The 22,271-nt window shown below is 41.0% G+C and overlaps 1 protein-coding gene across 2 annotated transcripts; it reads right to left on the minus strand.

Annotated features, from left to right (window-relative positions):
* Positions 1-393: 393 nt before the first annotated feature.
* Positions 394-21,564, minus strand: TMPRSS2 (transmembrane serine protease 2). Of its 2 annotated transcripts, none has more exons than XM_030469384.1 (15): positions 21,367-21,564; positions 15,254-15,410; positions 13,963-14,033; positions 12,927-13,125; positions 12,543-12,626; positions 11,054-11,173; positions 9,581-9,710; positions 8,438-8,548; positions 7,584-7,627; positions 6,748-6,922; positions 4,898-5,073; positions 3,829-3,924; positions 2,490-2,632; positions 1,741-1,893; positions 394-1,555 (listed from the first exon to the last, which is right to left on the minus strand). In XM_030469384.1, the coding sequence occupies exons 3-15, from the start codon at positions 13,975-13,977 to the stop codon at positions 1,544-1,546; spliced, it is 1,458 nt and encodes a 485-aa protein (XP_030325244.1). In that variant the 5' UTR covers positions 13,978-14,033; positions 15,254-15,410; positions 21,367-21,564; the 3' UTR covers positions 394-1,543. The 2 variants fall into 2 exon arrangements, with proteins under 2 accessions (XP_030325244.1, XP_030325243.1); XM_030469383.1 differs by having other exon boundaries at positions 11,054-11,176.
* Between the last annotated feature and the right edge of the window lie 707 nt (positions 21,565-22,271).

A 22,271-nucleotide genomic window follows, 5' to 3' on the forward strand; every position in this document is an offset into this window, starting at 1 on the left:
TTCAGGCAGCACAGAGATGCAGTAAGGAAACAGGGTGCAACTCCTTCAACCCCCTGCCTTTAGGCTAAACTTTCTTGTTTAATTCAGTTTCACAAGTCAGAGTGATTTCATCAGACCCAGCCACTAAAGGCATCCAACATTCCTGGGATAACCAGCTCTCCTTCTCTGGGTTCCTTTGACATTAAGTATTGCAATTACAACAATCTCCTGTGGCTACTCTCCTGTGTTGTTTTTCTTTTGCTATGCTTTGTGTTTGCTTTTTTAAAAATCAGATTCTTGGAGTACTTCAGACACTGAATTCAATAACTACTTCCAAAAGAAGACAAGCAAACAGATATCAACCACTACAAAGGAAAACAATTTTAAAAAAAAAAAAAATATTTATTTGGTGCAGTGTTTACATGCAAGATAGTTGCATTTCAGTACCAAAGGAGAAAACAAGACTAGTAGAGTCATTTTATTCAAAAGATTTTTCCTCCTTAACAAAAGTGACTTGGTATGGCTTTTTGATCCTCTGTACTATGATTATAAATTACTTTCAAAACGCTAGTTGAAGTGGCATTCTGGTATTAATAACATTCTGCTAAAAACATACATGCAGATTCATAAAGGACAGCTCTAAGGTATTAAAAGCCAAATTTAATAAATGAGGTAGTTCATCTGGTTAGGCAGAAACACAGATTTGAGTTTCTTTGTATAAAACATCCACAGCCTCACTGAAAAAACCTTGCAGCAGGCAGAGTCCAAGAGTCAACCTTGCTGGGCACAGCCAGGCATCTGGCCACCCTGAAACCTAACTCACCACAGCTCTGGAGCATCCCCCTCTCTAGTCCACATGGAGAGAAGAGATGGCAGGATCTGGATTGTCCTTTTTGGATTCCGAGCAGCTTAAGGCAGAACAGCACTTTGAATTACTGAGACAGTCAGACCAGTCTTACTTTGAACAGTCTGACTGATGACTGCTGTGTAGAGATCCTGAGGATTTTTAACTACCTGAATAGACAGTCACGATGTTGCATTTTTTTTCCTGTGCTTCTACCATAGTGCATGAAAACTTCCCTTCATATTTACTACAAAACATTAATTGCTTTTTAATTTAATTGCCAACCAGCAGCTCAGAGATTCAACAGTTCACATTAGTTAACATTTACTTTAAAACACTACTAAACCAACTGTTTCAGCATCCTGCTATGAAAATCTTAAATTAAATTGTGATTAAAATTGCAATTATAAGCCTGTACCCTATTATCAAGTGAAAGTTACTCAGCTAAAGGGAGACATTTCAGCAAGCAGTTGACAGAATGACTTTTCTGCCAGGCACCACAAGAAGAAGAAAGGTGCTCATTGTGATAATCCTTCACTGATTAAGATCAGTCACTGTAGCCAGCACAGAACCGAGTGTGCAATCCTTCATATTATTTTTAAAAAGAGAATTTAAAGAGAAAAAAAAAATCATTTGCAAGGTGAATAAATATCCCAGGCACCCATGGCTTCATTTCTTCTTGTTCTCAGAAATATCGATCAGCAAGGACAGAGAGCATTGTCATTTGTTTGCCTGTTTAAAAAACAAAACAAAAAAACAAAGGTTCAAGTTCTGCTGACAATCTTTTCAATTATTTGGTTGCCTCTCAACCGTATAGCTTCATTAGCAGACATGTCACATTTATTTATTTTTATAAACTAAATCAAGTTTCAGGATGTGGAACATTTAAAGTTATTTAAAAAACAAAAATATTTTACCTGCATATTTTTATAAATCCAGTCTGTAAACACAGTCATATTCCCATACACCCCAGGTCTATTGGGACTAGCACAGCCAGTTCCCCAGCTGGTATCTCCAACCAGCCACCATATGGAGTTTTTGTTGGTTACTAGTGGACCTCCACTGTCACCCTGCAAATAATAAAAGAAAAGTTTATTACTAGGTACCTGGCCTCCAGAGAAGACACAATCCATTTCACTTCAGGATTACAGATTAAGTTTAAAGAAAAGCTAATCACCTTTCCAAGGCAATCACTAAAACAAAATATTGTAGCAATTACAGTATTAGAAGATGACTGCAATAAGGATGAAAATTGCTTGAACAAAGCACTCAATGAAACAGGCATTACTGACTTGCTTGTGCACAACCATAATGCTAAAGTATGGCCATAATAAATCACTCATTTTCAAGTACCAGATAACACAACATCCTTGAAGGAAAAAAAAAAAAAAAAAAAAAGACTGCCTCACCCTGCTCCGGTATTTAGCCAGAACTGTGGCAGCAACTCAGAAGTTGAAACAAAAGCTCTCTCTTTTAAAGGGATGCATCAAAAAAGGAACTAGAAGCCAACCCAAAACATTACTTTTTGTTTTGGTTTTTTTCTTTTTTTTTCGTAGGAACTGGTTCAATAGATTATTTAAAACAAAACAAAAAAAAACACCAAAAACCCCACACAGCCTACTAGTAAAACCACAAAAATAATTCGGTGTTAATTATGAGTAATTACCTGACAGGAATCAATTCCTCCCACTAGATATCCAGCACAGATCATTGTAGGCAAAATCATGCCATTATAGCTATAGACAGAATTACAGCTAGAACGTTCTATTAAGGGCACCATGGCATAATTCAAGTTATTTGATGTTTTACCTAAAATTGAAACACACAAAGACAAATATTAGAACAAGCATCAGATTATGTCGCTATTACAAACACCAGCAGCCAGCACTATTCAAGGTGTAATAAACTTAGTAGGAACATTAGGATCAACACTTCAGGTGCATGGTCCACCCCAGAGAAACAACAGTCACAAAAAACTCCCTTCCAAGCTGTCAATGACTTACCCAGCTTTGCTGCCAGTGTACAGTAAAAGCAAGAGAACATGGCATCCACCTGCCTACTCCAGTTCCAAACCAACCACCTTATCTACAGGGCTACTAAAAGCACATGAAGTCTGCAAGAGGCAAAGAGGAGTTTTCCTAGTTTCATGATTCAGCACAAGCTACAAGCAGTTTCCATCTTTGGGGTCCAGCTTCCCCAATACCTTCCTCCCCACTAAGTACCTTCTCATACTGAAAGGGACACAAAAGTGGTCAGAGGGGTGGAACACCTCTACTGTGAAGAAAGGCTGAGAGAGTTCAGCCTGGAGAAGACTCCAGAGAAACCTCATTGTAGCTTTCCAGTATCTGAAGGGTCCCTACAGCAAAGCCAGGCGGGGACTTTTTACAAGGTCGTGTAGTGACAAGACAAGGGGTAATGGCTTTAAGCTGGCTTTAAAAGCCCCATCCCTGAAAACATTCAAGGCTAAGTTAGATGGGGCTCTGAGCAACCTGATCTAGTTGAAGATATCCCTGCTCATTGCAGAGGCATTTGACCAGAGGACTTTTAAAGGCACCTTCCAAACCAAACCATTCTATGATTCTATGATAGGAAACCTTTCCTCCCTTTCCTTTTCACTTCTTACAGTTTCACTTGCATCATGCTATTTTAGCTTCAGGTGGTGAAAAGGACAGGGTCCTGCCCTTCTCCATGTCCCCAGAGAACTGGCTTGGCACACAGGTACCCTTGTTACAGTAGAGATGGCCCTGCTAGCAGGGAGATTTGTTTTCAGCATGAGCATTTATGGTTGCCAGTTCTGATTTGAGGCTCCTCTGCAGTCTGCCAAATGCAACATAACACAAATTGTTTGGAGACAGGATACCCTTTGTAAATCCTGGGGGCTGTAAAATATGTGGAAAAAAATGATGTATCAACAGTTCTGGCTCAAAATGCCCAATCAGCCCAGGCAACAGTTATTTGGAGACCACAGAGGTGGAAAACCAAAATATTCCAGAGTCACTCTTTACCTCCTTGGTACTCTGCTCCCCACCCAGATATCCAACACTGCTGATTAGGCTGGAACATCATTCCTGGATTAGGCAGACAAATCGGCCGTATGGCATCTGCAAAATAAAGACAGTGACATCTTAAATACCAGATGTCCAGATATAATTCAAAATAAATGCACATAAAACGTGCATATCCACCCTTAAATACATACTACATCATGCATTTTCTTACTACTCTACCTTCCTTTCAGCTAAGCCATACTGTGCAATGTAGGCAACAGCAGAAAGCTTGCCAGCTGCCTTTTCCCAGGTGGCTACCTAATTTTCTCCAAGTGAGGAAAAGGCACAGTTAAAGGTTTCAGGTCAATTCATCAGGCTAATTAGAACAATTAACACCATCTCTGCTGATCAGCAGAGGACAAAGAAGGAAAACTACAGGCAACCTCTCTGCAAAACCCTGCTGTAAATAAACACAATGCAAGCAGGATCCAATGGCTATACAGAAGAAGAGTGAAACACAAAAACCTGGTAAAAAGACAACCTCCCTGCTTTCAGCAGCAGCAGAGCTCCTCCAGATTATTTCTAGTAATTGATGCACTGAAATACAAAGGACCTGATACACAAAAAGCAGTTCAAGTTTACATAAATGTTTGTCCTCTGTTTTTACTGCTTGCTTACAAACAACCTACAACTACTTTTAAGAAAGGAACTTCTTGTAATATTTAGTTTTGAGGGTTTTTTCCCAATTATTTGACTGTAACTTGGTTTAAGGTGTAAACCACTACATCTTGAGCTTGCACATATGAGTGGCAATACTTTAGAACAATGCAGCATTCAAGGGTAAAAGTACATTACTTAGATGAGCCCAAACACCTTTGCCATGTACTAGATTTTTTAAAATCCTACTTAGGAAATCAGAGGCTGTGCCCTCTGCCTCTCCCTCTACCCCAGTTCTGTCTCTAAGCTATACCCACATTTTGTGTTCTTTCCATAAGTATCTATAAGGATTTCTTTCTGAAACTCATAAACTTTAACAGATTAACTCATTGCCAATGGATTTTTGCATTAAGAAGAGTAGAATACGTACCACTAAAAACCAATTGTCTCTCTAATTTCATAAGGGCAACATCGTTGTCTTTAGAATCTGTATCATAATCTGGATGGGAAATGATCTGTTGCACTCTGTATCCATTTCTTAATAGCATCTCATTCTGATTCAGAATTCCAGCATAAACCCTCCAGCTGTGTGGGTCAGAAAATCGTCTACAGGAAGAAGAAAGGTCAGAAGGTTTGCTTCACTGCCATGAGTGGTATTCGGGTTACAAGTCACAGATTATGATCTTCAAAATATTGTCTTCAGAAATAGTCAAATGCATGTGCAACCACGAATGCACATGCATTTGGACACCACTTCTGAAGAACAGGTAAATAAGATTGCAAGACATACACCTGCAGGAAAATTTGACTCTTAATTTCACAAACATACAAAAAAAAATCTTTGAAATGGGTTAAGTATCACTGCCTATCCCCTTAGTCACTCAGCACAGCAAATTATAGTCCAAGACTGCAACACTGAAGTCTTTTGATTTCCATGGCTGAGGGATCAAGCAGTTATTTCTGGGGTCTCACATGTCAGTGGTATCACTCACATGTACTGTCCAAAGCACACAAGGCAGCAGAAACTGGAATTAGCAAGAACATCATCCAGCAAACGAATTTCACCGTCTTTAAAATGCCAGGTTTTGGTCGGTTGTTTCCTTTTGGGTTTTTTTTGTTTTGTTTTGGGGTTTTTTTGCTTGGTTTTAAGTTGTAGTGTTTTGTTTGTTTAGGTTTTTTTAAATGCTAAGTGAACTCTCTAGATGTAATTTAAGCAGTCTCTTCTACTCCAGCACAGTTTAGAAATGCTCAACAGAAAACTTCCCAGAAGTGTTAAAACTCCCTCCATGAGAAAGAACTGCCAAGGCAGTAATGCAAGTCATCCCCACTCAAAAAAAAACACAACTAAAAAAAAGTGAAAACCAGTTTTGTGTCAGGTACATCTTGGTTGCCATTCCTGATGCTTTTCCATACTACAGAGGTCAAAGAAGGAGGAAGCAAGGGATAAGGGGATAAGATCACCACATCAAAATAAACACTTGCATTCCTTTCTCAAGGTTAAGGACAAAGCCTTTTTTTTTTTACCTTAGCCTCAAATTGTGATCCAGCCAACCAACAATTAAAATGTTTTTCCTTCGTGGGTTTTCCAACAGCCAGATAGCTTTTAAACATATTCTGCCACCATACAGAAGGTACCACAACACCCTCAACTCTCCTTGATAGGTTAAAAATGGACAAAATACCAGCTATTTTCCTTGTCTCTACCGATGCAAAGTGCTCCTTGGATAGTTATAAATCTACATTTAATACTGACTTGGACTTCACTGCTCTGTGGGACATGAAGAGGAAATAATGATGCAGGCAACCTTAAATTAATCCTATCTACAGCTGCGTGACCCTTGAGGGTTTGGGGTTTTTGTTTCTTTTTCCCCTTTTTCTTTTTTCCCCTTTTTCTTTTTCCTCACAGAGTGATTCAATATATTCATAAAAACATTGTATTCTCTGTCATTAAGTTTGATGCCTTGAGTTTACCCCTTAAACAGAATATCTCTCCCAAAACCCAATTTAATATTAACGAGGAAAGATTTTCTTCCTGTTTTAAGTAGACAGATCTGCAGCCAGCCTCCTCCAGAACATATTTTACCACTATACGTAAAAATCATACTGCTACCTAGACAAAATACTGTACATAGCACCTGCATGCAAGGGATGGGTGAAGGGAAGCAATGGTATTTAATTCAGCTGAAAGTTGCTAGACTGCTTAAGTAAATTTGTGACTTTCGGCCTGAAGCAAGAAAAATTGCCATTCAGCAGATGAGAAAAGGGAGGAGGAAGACTCACCCTTCCACGCAGTGTGCTGCTGTCACAATCCACTCGTGGGTGATGATGGAGCCCCCACAGACGTGGGTGCCCTGCACATGGAGGCTGACCTGCCACGGCCACTGCCCCAGCGCTGCCCCATTGCCACCCACAATTCTGTTCATTATGTTCACGCTTTTAGTGGACAGGCCACAATCTAAGGAGTCAGTTACACAGAAAGGGGTGTTAGTCAAAGAACAAGCAGGCCTGGAAAGATGTCTTCTGCAGTTCAGGCTTTACTAGGTGAAGGGAGGGAGGATCAAGTCTGACCTCTGCACTGCTGCCGTTCAAGACGCTGCAGCTCAGGCCCCTGCCCTTGGTGCCAAGATCCCAAATCTCCCATAGCCCAGACCCCTTTTCACATTGCAGAGATCAAGGTGAATAATTGGTAGCTGCTGCCACCCTGAATTCCCCACAAACCTCTGAGTGTGGTATTCAAGCACCTGTGGCAAGCCACACAAAAACCTTCATGTTGTGCAACTAAACAACAGCCAGAAGCTGCCTCATGAGAGCCATCACCATCAGGATTACACCACTCACTGTTGGCCAAGATGAGCCACAGATGTCCCACCATGCCTGCTGGGTGAGGGATACTGAGCTTCACCACAGGCAAGTCATTTAAAGGAACAGGTGGCAGCAAAGACAAAAGCCAATGCCTTGCCATCTCTCCCACCTTGCTCCTTAAACTGCACTGTTTGAAACCTGGGAACCAGAGTTACATCATCTGCCCACGGAAAGATGGCATTTATTTCTGCAGATTCAAACGGATTCCCCGGACAGAGAATTTCAAAGCAGCAGTCTGAGAAACAGTCACTGACCTATACAACGCAGAGAAACCACATTTCCCGATGCACAGGAATCACTGCAAGAGAAATAAAAACACAAACAGGAGTTTAGGTACAAGGTGAAGCAAATGGTGAAGGACAAAGCTCACCCTCCAGCTGCTTCCTACCCTTCCCAGCTACATGCCCTGCCTTCACTCTCATCTTCCTGCTGAGGTTTTTCCTCCTTTCTTCACTCTGTCCAGCTACCCTACCAGCAACCATCTGTCTTCCACCACTTCTTGTATTCACCAAAACTCTCAAGAGGAAGGCAGCAGTTGTACAAAAGGTCTGTCAGCCTATTGAGGAGCACGATGAAGAACAGCATGAGAAAAAGGTGAACTGATTTATGAAGTAGTTGTAGAAGAATCTTAATAAGGGAGCTACAGGAACTTTGCAGGCACAGCAGTCCACAGGTTTAGAAACCAGACACTAGAGTTGTTTAATGAGAATAAAAAATACACTTTCACAGTGAAAGGTCCATTTTGCATGCTGTGTATCCATATGACTGAAAAAAAAAACAGCTGCTGTGAATGTGTTACAGCTAGTAGCTACTGTCACCACAGAAAATCCTACTTATTGTCAGAGCCTCATAAAAGTATTTTTGGCATGGAAACCTTCTAGACATCATGGAGGGAGCAGGATGGGACATCTTTTAAAAAAGATAAGAGGGAGGACAGAAAAATGACAGAAGGGAGAGCAGTTGCTGCAGGTAAAAAACAAAGTCTTTCCCTCCAGCAATCCCTACTGAAAGATATGCATGCATTATGCTACAGGCAGAAGCTACACCTCTTACAAGAGCTAAAAAGGCCCAAAAAAGATTTTAAAAAGTCTGTATTAAATGAAAATACCTGCTATAAAGCTTTTTGTACAAGTCTATATTCCCAGCACTTGTGTTCAGCTTCATGTAGGTTTTAAAGCTGCCTTCAGGTTCTACTCCTTGACTATAGAAATATGTATTTCTGCAAAACAGAAAGTCCATTATGAAACCCACTGGTTTCAGTTTTCAAACAAGTAACAATAAACTATTCCAAGTTAGAGCTTCTAACAAGAATATTTTTTTTAATTAAACACAGAACCTCAGTCATGTAGTACAGTGCCAGAGACTCAAATTCTTTAAACATCTGTCAAGCTCCATTGCACATCAAACAGCTACGAGACTGAAATAATATTTTTACCTAATATACATATAGAAATGTTCAGCGTCATCAAACAGGTCAAAATGAAGAGATGTCTTTGCCAGTATATTTACACAGCAGAGCAAAGTTTAGGTCCAGTAAGTCATGAGAGCCATGCTTCTGTGGGACAACCAGAGGGGCAGAAAGTGCTGCTGTTCTGTCAGGCTTTCTGTCTGAGAAGCAGCTCTTTGTAATTGCTGCTGGGCTGTCTAAAAGGAGTTGGAACTACTGGGGAGTCACTGTTGGTTAAGAAATCTGAATTCAGAGTGTCAGGACAGAATGGGTAAAAGTTCTGCCTGCTTGGGCAACAAATTCACTACCTAACATGCAACAGAAGACAGTATTTGCCAACCACGTCAAGAGAGCCAACGTCACGTATTTCAATCACAGAAGAATTAGGGTACAACATTACATGAAGAAAACATAGGCAGCACTAAGGCCCCCAAATGCTTATGTCCATCTTCCACATGACCTGGTGATGTGTCCTCAGTAGATCAAGGCTTTCCATGTAATGCTTTCCAATGTAATCTGACAGGTTAAGTCAGATTGGATGTTACTGAGCAATTACAGTGATCTGAATGGAAGTGAATGTAGTGGATACAAGTGACCCCACTGAGCTGCTCCTGCATGTGTGCCTGACCCTGTTACTTGCTGAAGCAATATTTCATTTTCATTCTGCAACTGCCACCATTGTTAAAATCAGACCCACCTGGATTCACACAGTTGCTTTTCATTTCAGATATGCAGTGTTAAAAACAACAAGAGGGAAAATAGCTTCTATTTGTATGTGCAAAGGCTGATGCAAATTAGACTTACACACTGTAGCCCATGTCTGTACAGGCTGTCTTCCCATGATCATCATTCCAGCCATCTTGACAAACAGGATACCAGGTTTTGCTGACGGGTGAATAAACTTCCAGGATAAAGTTTGGTCCAAAAAGTCTAACTGTCAGAAAGGGAAGAAGGAAAAAATAAAAAGAAACAAAGAACACCACACTCTATATTACTGCTCTTTCCCTACTTAAAAGTACTGTTACCCATAATACTTGCTTGTGTTAATTTACTGCTGCCTTTTTCTCAAATACCAAGTATTTTACAAGAAATATCAAGAAGATAGAAATACCACAATTACTTGCATCTTTGTGGTAAGGCAGTTTAAAAACAATACCAGTTTAAAAATGCAAGTGTACAAGATACTGTTCATCTTTACATTTTATCTTTTATGCTGAAAAACTCTTTCACATTCTACCACTATGAAAGACTGCAAGAGCCAGTCTTATTTTTTATCTGTACAACCGTATGTTTATTAACATATAGTATATTTTATATAAAGAAAATATGATCTATTGTGAAATATCGTGTATCTTAATACACCAAATTTCTTCAGAGAAGTGCTTGTAGAGCAAGAGTGTAACAATGAGCAATTAACGTTGACATTCCATGCCCCTTCGTGTATTTACTTGCCCAAGAATTTAATATAAAACAGTTCAAGTGAAAAAAAAAAACAGATTGAACAAGATTCTCAAAAATCCCATTATTCAGCTAAATGGAGAGGAACAGCTTTAGAGCATATGCCAGTAAGTGCTAACCCTGCATGAGATACGTGCAGAATAAAAATTCAAAGAGAGAGACTAAGAGCATGGCTGGATTCTTTCAGAATGGCAATGGCACAATACAAGTGTTAGAAAGAAGATGCCACACTTCTGGAATGGACAAAAATGGTGTTTCCAACCTTAAACCTTCATCTCTGAACTAAAGCTTCCCTTGGCATCTTTTCAGCTGAAAAACTCTAATCAGACCAGGCTTTTGTACACAAAGGAGTTATGAAGTACTTGAAGCATTACTGGGAGAATGAAGAATGCAAAAGAGGTGAAAAAAAGACCAGCCTGACTGAAAACCACCTGATTCATGTTATCTCATGAAGTTCTGCTAGAAGTTGAGGATGATTGTTCACTCCAGAGACAATATTACATCCCGATTTGCACGAACCCCATTCAGATAAAATGGTAACATTCAAAACAAGTACATAAAAAAACCCAATTCAACAATAAGCCAGCTCAAACCCCTGAGGCAGTCCTTTTGCTTCAGCTTTTCAGCCAGGCTGGAAACAAACCAAATAGCCAGAGATAGGTTTCAAAGTGCTTAAAAATCCATTTTAGACACACCACTTGGGCTCTACTGTAACTTAGGCCTTACTGTAACTTAGATAAGCTTCAGACAAAGCAATTTGCTCCAAAACTCTTGTCATTGGCTGAGGATTCCCCCTCCCTGACTGCCACCAGTACTCACCACATCGGGTTTCATCCTCCCCGTTGGGGCAGTTGCTGACTCCATCGCACCACTGCGAGGGTGGTATGCACACTCCTGAAGATCCACACTCTATTAAGGAGCCAAGACAACGATTCTCTACTGCTGGGAGAAAGGAATACAGCTTAGCCAGCTTTCACCTTAAAGAGTACTCCACTTCAGTAGGGCAAAACATGAGAAAGAGGTCTTAGACTCAGAGATGGGAAGAGACCTCGGCTGACACAGCAGAAGATTTACTGCTCTGTCCTTTACATTGGGTGTCAGATTAAGTCACTGGTGCAGCTGATTGGATTTTGTCCACTGCCTCCCCTGAATTAGCAAACACCGTCAAGTTGTCTACAAGGAGTCAGCTTTTCACTGACAAAGCATAACACTTATAAACAGCAAAGGAGGAAAAAAACAATTATTCCAGTTACATACTTTTGCTTTTGCTGCTATTTAAAATAAGATTACATTCACTCTGTGTAAATCAAAATGAGTAAAAAAAAAAAATCAATACCAAAGCTAAGAACACAAACTGACATCCTATTAGTTTTTAAATTAACTCCCTTCTCTCTTCCCTTCTTCTGATGTGCAGAACAGAGAGGAGAGGGTCCTAAAAACACAGCAAGTTATTTTGAGTTCCATTTGAAAAGTGGCTTTCATTGAAAGGGAAGTTATGACAGCACAAGACAAACTTCACCTAAGCCAAACAGAATTGCTCTAGTCCAGCTTTCGAGCTCACTCACCCAGGCTGGGGATGACTTCCATGGCAAATATATCACCTGTAGTATAGGCAGGCTGGGCTCACAAAACATTTAGACATTTTGAAAGCAAAAGCCTCACAGAAACAAACAGATGGGCATGAACTACTTCTGGTCCAAGAAAAATCCCATTTAAGCAAAACCAAAAAAAACAACAGTGTATCTTGGCCATTTTTAGTCTTTGAAATAATTTTGTATACCTAAACTGCAATCTCCCTCCTTAACCAAAGTTAGAATTTAGAACACAGTTTCCCTTCACTGAAGAGCGGTGATTGCCCTAATGAAACACACCACAGAATGTGTTGTTCACACACAGCCACATGACAGCTCAGTGCAAAAACCCTTGCAAGAGGTCAAACTACTCTTTACTAAAAGTTACTGCTCTGTACAGTCACACTGCACCATATTCTGCTAGATGGATTAGACATTTCCAGAAAAGTCCCCTGAATAATCTGCTTCTGAAGAATCAAAAGGCTGATGACACCACTTAATATCAAAAACTTACTTGATGAGGGGAAAGGAAAGCAATGCAGCATTGTGTATTAAAAAGAAAGAAGAAAAACAACTGAAACAGAGCCATCATGTAGCAACATTAGTTTATCTCTTAGGAGATTGTTAACAAAGACTTTCCTCTCCTTACTTTAGTATAAAATGGAATGTCAGAGAGTGTATTCCAAACTTTAAAAGTTTAATACATCTTTTCTTTCAGAACACAAAAGAAATCTTACCAAAATACCAGACGAAGAAAGCTGCGATTGCACAACAGACTACTAGTAAAATGGTTAGGATAATTATTATGATTTTCCTTACACCTGAAGTAAAAAAGAGAAAAAAAATTAAGTTCAAAAATAAGGTAATTTCCAGCCACCAACACTATTTCTTTGAAATTAAAAAAAACATTATTTGCCAGACTTTTCTCCATTCCACCACCCTTCCTCCAAATCGCCCAGGTTCTTGTCCAATTAAAATGACATCCCAGCCAGCTATTACTTCTTCATTCACCTAGAGGTAGCTCCTTCAACAGAGGAGCTAGAAAGGCAAATCCCTTTTATTTGTTTTGTACTTTGCAAGACATTAAGTCTAAAATTGAAACAAATCCCTACTGAACTTACTTGATGCACATGCTCCCTCAGATGAAGATGCCACTGGCCTAGTTGACTGATAGGTAGCAACCCTTGGGACATAGCTTGGCACTGATGGAGGAACATTGGTTGAGAAGTACTGTGGATATGGGTTAGCACCTACTGGCTGCCTGGCAGAATAGATGTTTTCAGGCTGAAAGCCCTGATTTTCATAGTATGGCGGTGAACCCTAAATGATAATGTGAAGGGAAAGGAACAGGAGAAAAATTAAAAACAAAAGGCAAGAATGCCAAGAAGACAAAATAAGTGTCAGGTTGCCATTTACATTCAGAACCTTGCCAAATAATTTTACCACTGCAGAAATTCACCATGAATACATACACATACTGGAGACTCCAACTGACGTGGGGAAAGATTTACAGTACATGCCCAATACCTTGCATTCTGAACAACAAAAGTAACAGAGAGCAAGGCTGGAACGCATAGGAATAGATCAGTTTCCTGATCCAAAGTGACTCAACCTAAGAAAGAATTTTGTGCCTAGCCCTCCAGCTGGCCACACAAACCATTGCACTGGAATATCTGACCGGTCAGAAATAACCAGCAAGGATAGTTTTTAAAAAAAAATTTAAAAAAATGCTGACAAGCAACAGCCTTTGCATGTGCAATTGTCCAGGATGAATGTTTTCTATCACATTTTGCTCTCTGATAACACCAGTTACACCTCAGCTATTTCTGAAATGCACTACTCTACAATAGACTGTGGAATTCTTACCCTGGAAGAGTTTTGAGAACTAGTTAGAAGGCAGTCCCATCTATCCCTCCAAAATAAGCTTTAAATGCATAAATCTCTCCCAGGTATACCTGAGCACTTGAAATGCTATTTAAGTCAAGCCTCTTATAACTGCCTGACAGCATATTTTTCCTCTTTTGCAGAAAGGAAAGCACAGCAAATACTCCACATTTTATAAGATTTGTTTACTAAGAAATCACTCAGCAGACTGCTACTTGTAAAGAAATAAAGTCTAATAAAAAAAAAAAGAAAAGGAATATTTTGTTTACTTACTACAGCGGAGGCCATCCTTCCTTTGTCAGAAGTACCAAAACAATTCAAGTGTTCGGATGTAAGGTGTGAAACTACATTAAAAAAAAAAACAACAAACAGAAAAATAGAAAGCAATCACAACTAGACGCTTTGTCCACCTTTCTTGGCATTTTTTTCCTTTGGAGAAAAGCCAAATGCAGTTAAAAAAAAAAAAACAGCCAAAAAACAGAAGCATTTCAAGAGAGGGTACAAATTAAGGTGCAGCATGAAATCGGATCTCAATAGCTTTTCAACACAACCTTGAGGATTATACAGTGGCAACTATTCATTAACACGAGCGCCACACAAACCAAGAAGATTAAGTTAGTGCTCACTCTCACTGACAGAATGAGAGTTAAAGAATATCCTGGCAACAACCCACACGGTGTCAGTACCAAGTTCAGGTCCTCCTGCCTCTCTCAACACTTACTCATGTATCGCTCTGAGGTTTATGACACAAATGAGAGCATGAGCAAAGCATCAGGAAATTCAAATACAACTAACTCATTTAATAATGCCAAACTAGCAGCCCTACAAGCCACATCTTTTTCACTCTTCCATGTTACACTTATTTTCTTTGTTGTGTGCTGTAGCCACATCCAAACCAGAGGAAAATAACACATCAGGGAAACAATATGCCATACCAATATGACAGTTTTTCAACCAGAGTAAAAGAGAGGAGCTACCTCCAATGTTTCAAGCACCTAGGAGTTTATTTTAAAGTTAAACATTAACATTAAGTAAAACCACAGATTAGCAAAGACACAAGAAACACAAAATGTTTGCTGCTGTGGTTCTAAAATAGGCACTTGCACACCTCCACAAGCAATCATTTTAATAAATAATTTAATCTACTGAATCCTTTCATACTCTACATGAAAAGAGCCTAGGAAGTGCCTCAGCCATGCTCTGAGAAATACCTCTCTCCAGCTTGCAGAGCAGTACCCTGCACACAGGAATGCTGCATGACCCCTGTTGAAAGCCACGACTATGAAGAGCAGTTGCATGAAGACAAAGCATAATTCACAGCCCAAAGTTTAAGGCTATGTATCTGAACCTGTGTACCAAGGAGTCATCTCACCAAAACTGCACTGCAGATTTCAACAGCAGCTTGGTACCTCAAGCATGCCAATAATTCATAACAGTTTAGGGAGTCTGATTCTGGTATTTGCTTATTAGCACTAGCAAAAAAAAAACAAAACAAACATTTTTGCACTATTGAACTCTTATTTGCATGGCAGACAGGTGAAAAACAAGTCTTACTCCTACTTACAGTAAATCCATCAGATTGGTGACTAAGGCTTCTGGACTTCTGCCTTATGTCGCATCCATTCTCACCCAGCTCTTCACAGCAGAGTTGGGAAGTGAAGCTCTGAGCAGGCTTGAGAGAACAAGTAACCAGTCACAGGAAGGTATTCTTGTTCCTTGTTCTGTGAAAAGAAGGGAGGGGGAAAAGGATTAAGTAAGTTTAGTGACAGCAGACAGAAGAATACTAGGTGGTGATTCTGAGGTAAGCCAACAGGTACAATGACCCCAAAAAACCCCAAATACTTTTTACATTACCATTTGAAAGGCTTTGCAAATTGGTAGATGACAGCCTTTCTCACTCTAAGTTCTTTTTGGTTTTGTTGTTCTTAATGTTTTTAAAATTAACTGAGGGACAAAATCTCATGCTTTGAGCTTACTTTCAACTAACATTCTCAATGTAGTCCTTGTTAATGTATTTCCCGTCCAGATTTTAATAATAGGCTTTTGTTATCACACCACAAAACACAGGGAAGCCATGAGTTCATGAAGATTTCCATGGTATAATGCATACACACTTGCCCGTATATTAAAAACAGATTAGATGAAAACCACTGGCTTCTCACTAGTTTGCAAACATTTAAGGCAAAATTTTTTGTGTAGCACCCAATAACAATTTAATCTAGTTTTCTTAAACAAGCATCATTGACACACTTCAAAATGTTTCACAAATACATCCAAGGTACTGCAAAAACTTCACAGATAAGGAAGATGGGTCACGGAGAAACAAACTGACCTGACAAACACCTCCCATCCCAACAACTACAGAGCCAGAAGAGACTGGTCTGTCTTATCTCAATACTTTGTCCTCTAACTCACCTCACATATCAAACGGATAGATCCCACATAAAAGTATCAAAAGCCCACTGTGGCAGAGAAGAGTTGAGTGGGAACAGACAACCATCCCTGACTGACAGTCATTCCTCCTGAAGTATGCTGAGCTATAATGGCACTGAAGAAACAAATCTCACAACTCCTTTAAAGTGAGTTGGTAAAGTGTACAGATACTTCACTCTGTCTGTGCTCACCCCTGCAGCACACTGAAGGTATAATAGGTAGGGTTCAGGGAGCCCAGTCATCTTACTAAACCTTCTAGCTTTGGAAAAAATTTACAGAAATAATGAAAGGGAACCATCATTCATAGGTAGTCAAGCCCTTGAATTTCAAAAACTTTAGTTTATTCCAGCACAGATGAAGCAAGAACCAGCATTTGGGCCTCCTGCAACACAGCAGGTCCAAAATTGAGTATGTTTTGTTTCCTAATTCTGAAAGAAATAACACTACTGTTTCTAATGATAGACAATAATAGGAGTCTAAAACGTACAGCCACTTCTGACACAGTATACTGACAAATTCCGTGAAAAGTACTTTCTCCTAGCTTTTACTTGAAATATCTTGGCTTCCTCTCACACACATCTTAGGAGTGCTATAATCGAACTTCTGTTGTGGGTCATATTAAAGATTAGAAAGACATTTTTTTAAGAGAAGTTGTCAGAATGGAAAAAAAAAAACACAAACAAAAAAAATTAAAATTTGTAAATATTAACTAAAAACAAATCTAATCAAATAGCTGGGTTTTTTTGTTTGTTTGGATTTTTTTTTTTTTAATTTTTCTTTGTATTCCACAAATCAATTCTCTGTATTTAAAGAGAAGTTGCGTTAGAGTACTTTATTTGAGAGCATACTATTTAACTGAATATAGACTCTGAATGTAGAATATAGACCTTTAGTCCTGCAGAGGCTTGTCCTCCCTACCACAGTGACTGTCCCCTGGACTGGGAAAGCACCAAGCACAGGGTCGTGCTGCACAGTGGAAGCGGCCCTCACTCCAGCATCCTCCTAAGTCTCTCACCTCACTACTGCTGGACAAATGTGAGTTTCTGCTTTTGCCTCCTTACAGCAACACGAGGTGTGTGCCCTTTATGAGCCAGGAGCCCACATCCCAAAAGATGACAGAAGGAGCAAAAGGCAAAGAAACCCTAAAGGTTTAACCACTATTATATTAATGAAACAAGACTTGCTGGCTTCTGCCCTAGTTCTTCATGCAAGACACAGAAATGGGACTTCCTTAGTACACAACATATTGTAACTGTTAATCAAGACCAGTACCATGTTTTGGAAGCACAGAGTTCCACAAGTACTGCTATTTATATTAGCTTCCACAAGCTTTTATATAGAGATTACCATATGCTGTTCCCATGTCTGGACGCCTAAGTCAATGAAATGGCACAATTACCTCCAGATACCCTAATACAACATTCTGTACTCATCCTGACTAATGAAACCAATTATATTGGCAACAATAGACTTTCTTCATTTACATATTACTTCAAACCATATTGCATGCTATTTCCTGAAACACAAACATTGTTACCCATTTGCTAAACCCCATGAAAGGTATTAACAACTGGAAAAAAAAGCAACCAAAGAAACCCACAAACAAACAGGACCTATGCAAAAGCAACCATATGCAAACAACAAAAACAGGAGAAGACAGAACAGTTAAAAGCCAAATTTATGAATTCAAGCTTAGCTTCTAAAAGGAGGAAGCAAAACATCATCTAAACATGCTACATCAGCACTGGCTAACAGCATCACAGTTCCCTTTATTCAGATAAAGAAATACAGCACATGAAAATTAACAAAGTGGCAAAATTCATTAAGACAGCAAATGAGTAATTCCAGTGCAAAGCTCTACTTTGAAAAAGGACAAGCCAACAAATTATGGCTTTTCTTGATGTCACTAGAAAGGAAGTATGCTTTTAGGTTTTTTTATTCCCAGCTGTTTCATGACTACCTAGCAGTTTTGGTAGTGGAACCTAAAGAGAATATGACCATGATATGAAGGTGGGAGGAATAGGAGAACAGGCAATAAAAAAATACAAGAAGAGAAAAAACAGGCAAATACGTGATTTCAGATTAATTTACACTGTGTTTTCACACACTGGGGGATTCAGGCCTCTGCTACCCAGACAAGAGAAAACAAAAATGGCCAAGATTCTTGTTCAACAATCAGCACTAAAAATTACCATGAAAAACAAATGAAGCATAGAAAGGTTAAAAAAAAATGTAAAAAAATCTGTTATATGTAAAAATGAAAAGGAACTAAATAACAATTTTTATCTTATTTTATCAACAAGATTTCATCAGGAAGTAATACTGAAAATTCTTACTGTAATGATTTTTTTAAAAAAGTAAATGTAATTTACTCCACAGGATAAAAATTCTCCTCCAGAAAAGGCCAAAGACAAATCAACAAACAATTGAATACATCAAATCATAAAAATCAGGTTCTTCTGATGTTCTGGACTTTCAGCCAACCTTCTGAGTGGAAGTAAGCTCTACTCAGCACGCCTGTGCAATAACATTACACATTGTGCAGAGAACTATGTGAGACTATGTAAATATTTATATGAAAGGTGACCACAAATAGAGCCCTGACATTCTTCAATCTCCTAGGCATTAGCTTTGAAGCTATTCTAGATTAATTACTAAAAAAATCATTAAACTGCAGAACTACTTATCAACACGCATCAAAAAAGTGGCTCTTGATCAGCACTATCAGCAACTCAAATAAAGTTCACAACAGTATTCCCAGACTAGGAAACCCAGATTAATACTTCTTCCATATTAGAAAAAACCCACAGCATTAAAAAGCTCTGAGCTCATTTGCTGCATTTTACAAATAATGATCTATTTGTCTTCTCTGCCTGTCACAGGTAAATCACATACATACACACATAAAGCACAATGTCTAGCTAAGTTGACAAGGGCATAAGACCTTAAAAAGAAAGCCATTTCTGAAACAGAAAGGTCCAACAACCCAGAAGAACCAGATTTGCTGGCATGGTAGAAGATGGACCTGTTGGTCGACAACTGCCAAGGCAGTCACTGCCCACAGCACTTCTTCTGCACAGATCACGGTGTTGTTAGAGGATGCAGCAACAGCCAACCTGGCATTTGGATACTTCCTTCCCCCAGGTTACATTCCCAGTTCTACCTCTACCCTTCTTCTTCCATGGCAGAAGCAAATAATCTCAGCTTCTCAAAGTAAAATTTAACTTTCTGTCTACATCAGCGAAAGTCTCTGACAAGGAAAAAACCTTTGTTTACCATATTTGAGTTGCAAATGAATACTGTATGAATATACAGTATGGTACATACACTGTATGCTATACAGTATTGATACCAGCAGGTACCACACTCAGCAGAAAGATAAAAACCTCACAATGTTAACAAATCACCTTTCCAGGTCATGACCAGGAGATGCTTCTCCAGGTCAGCTGTTTTCAGCCTCTGAACCACAGATCCCAATGAGCTGTAAACCATTTCCAAGGGGTCTACAGTAGATAAGAAAGAAAAGCAAGCCTGCTGGCAGGAGGTTTGATATCACTCCACAGGGAAGCTTGTATTGACAGAGACAGGTTTAGGGATCCACGTATCAAGGACATGGAAGAAGTACTGATTCAGTGGCATGGACACACTGAGCCCACCATCATTATACTGGAACTACTCAGTATGGACACACCCTTGATTGACACAGAAGAAAGAGCCTGTATTTCCAGGAGTAACACCTTCAAGAGAAATATTCCTAGAATACAGTTTCACTTCATTTTGCCATCAACATCCAGAAACACACTTTTAACTAACTTAAATTTTAGGCTAGACTACCACGATAGATTTGCTCTAGGCTGACTTTCCTATGTACCAGTGTAATTTTTAAGAATGAAAGGAGACCACGTGTCAAGTCCCACTTCAACATCAAAATTTACCTTGGTCCACATTTATATTAATATCTGCAGGTTACAGCCACAACAGCGATCACTTCCAAGTTTAATTGATCTATGCCACACACAACATCCACCTCCTCCCCCAGCTAACACTGCCTTTGTAGATGTAAACCATCCTGCAGAGGTGGGACTGCTTCCTTCGGCTCTTTCTGAAGATCTAAAACCATTTGTGTCAATTTACTCAAGACAAACAAGGCTACTTAGGACAAAGGCATGATGTGAGAATGCTCCCTTAAATTCACCAACACCCACCCACCCAGAAACCTGAAGTGGAATTCGAGGTCCAAGTAAGGTATCATCATCAGTTAAGCCACCTGTGTGGAGGTGCAGAGCGGGGTGGCTTTCAGCATTTAAAGCTTAGGCCAAGAAATTTCAATATGGCTCCCGCAAGAAGACGCACTATGAACAAAGTTACGCTTCCAAAATCACAAGTTGTGACCACTGTAAACAGAAATTAGCTCTTCTGCAAAAAAAAAAAAAAAAAAGCAGCAGTCGTGGCTTTAATACACAACAAAGAGGCCCCACAAAAAGATGCTGGTCAAGTTTATTCTCCATATGACTGGCTACTCGCTCTCTGACCTTGAAACAAGTGTCTCCTCCTCTCCCTTCATCACAGGGGCAAGGAATGGACAACCTCCACCTCTACAAGCAGGAGGTGGGAGAGCCTTGGCATGCATCGACCACCTCCGCACCTCGGCTCCTACACTTAGTCGGATCGCGCTATTCGCTCGGCGACACCCATTCACCTCTCCTGTGCTAATTAATTCACCTCCCATCTTTGCCCTACCCATCGCTCCGCTCCGAAGCGCAACTTTTTCCTCCTGCTGCACCCACCGGCGGAGAAACCGACCGCAGAAAGGGTGCAGCCGGGCACAGCAGACAGAATCACCGACGAAAGGGGCGAGCTTACGTGTCCCCTCGGTTTTATTCAGCCGGCGCTTCCCCTCGTCGCTCTCGGCAGACACCGCCTCCAGCCCCGGGAGGGCCCGGGGGGCTTTCCGCGCTGGCCACCGCACCGACCCCCACCCGCCTCGACGGGGACGCAGCCCCCTACCTCCGCGGGACGGGGATATTCAGATACCTCCGGGGTCCCTCCGCACCCCCTCCCAAAACAAAGTTTTTTAATTAAAGTCAAAAGTCAGAGGTGCGACTCGGAGCGGCCGGGACGGGTCCCCGTGGAGCCGGTGCCAACCGGGAGCTGCCCGGGCCCGGAGGTAACTCCGCTCCCCTCAGAGTAGAATCTGTGATGGGCGAAGGGCCCGGGCTGGGCGGTGGGAAGCGCTGCGGTTACCTGGGTCTGAGCCTGCCGGAACGGAACGGAGCCGGGACGGGACGGGATGCGGCGCACCGAACCGGGAGCAGTCGCTGCGAGCGGGGAGGAGTCACCCGGCGGGGGGAGCGGCGGGGAAGGGGCAGGTGCCACCAGGTGGATGCGTCGCCCGGCCCCTTCCTCCCGCCGCCGAGGGGGAGGAGGGCGCTGCCCGCACCCGAGAGACACCGCGGGTCCAGCCCGGGGGTGGGGGCGGCGCCCAAGAGCCCCGCCGGCGGTGAGAGAGGGGCAGGGCTGGTGTGCTCTGCCCGGACGCGAGTATCGGGGTTCCCCCTTGCTCCCGCCCTCTTCCTCCTCCCCCCCACGGACGTTTGCTCAACAAACGAGGGAAAGGAAGGGAAGCAAAGGGAGCCCCGGGACGGCCCCGCGGCTTCCCGGTGTAAGGTGGCCCCCGGGGGAGGAGCTGCCGCAGCTCCTCTGGGGGGACCCCTCCCAGGTTTTGCTGGTGCTGTAATAGTCTAAGTGTGCTGGGGTGGGGGGGCCGTGCCTGTTTTTTGAACTTCCACGTCAGTCGTCATTACCCTGCATTGCAGGGTGTTGTTATATGCTAGTAAGAAGCCACGGTACTTCCCTGAGCAGGGCAGGTCAGGAGGTGATAAAGGTTGCTTGTAAAATACCCATCCCAGGGAAATTACTTCCTTTGCCTTTTAGGGTCATTTAATAAAGCAGCACTCTGAAAAATTACTGCAAATTGTTGCGTTATTTATAGATGCTATAGTGACTTGTAAATCTGATTTACAGATGAGTGTGGTCTTTCTCTTTCAAAACTGAGCTCCACTGCAAAAAAATTCCACTTATGTCCCAAAACTTCAGGCTATGGAGTGGAAAAGTACATAGTTCTTAGAAGAAATTCCACCGACTATTAA

This window comes from Calypte anna, chromosome 1 (genome assembly GCF_003957555.1).
Source record: "Calypte anna isolate BGI_N300 chromosome 1, bCalAnn1_v1.p, whole genome shotgun sequence".
NCBI classification, from domain to species: domain Eukaryota; kingdom Metazoa; phylum Chordata; class Aves; order Apodiformes; family Trochilidae; genus Calypte; species Calypte anna.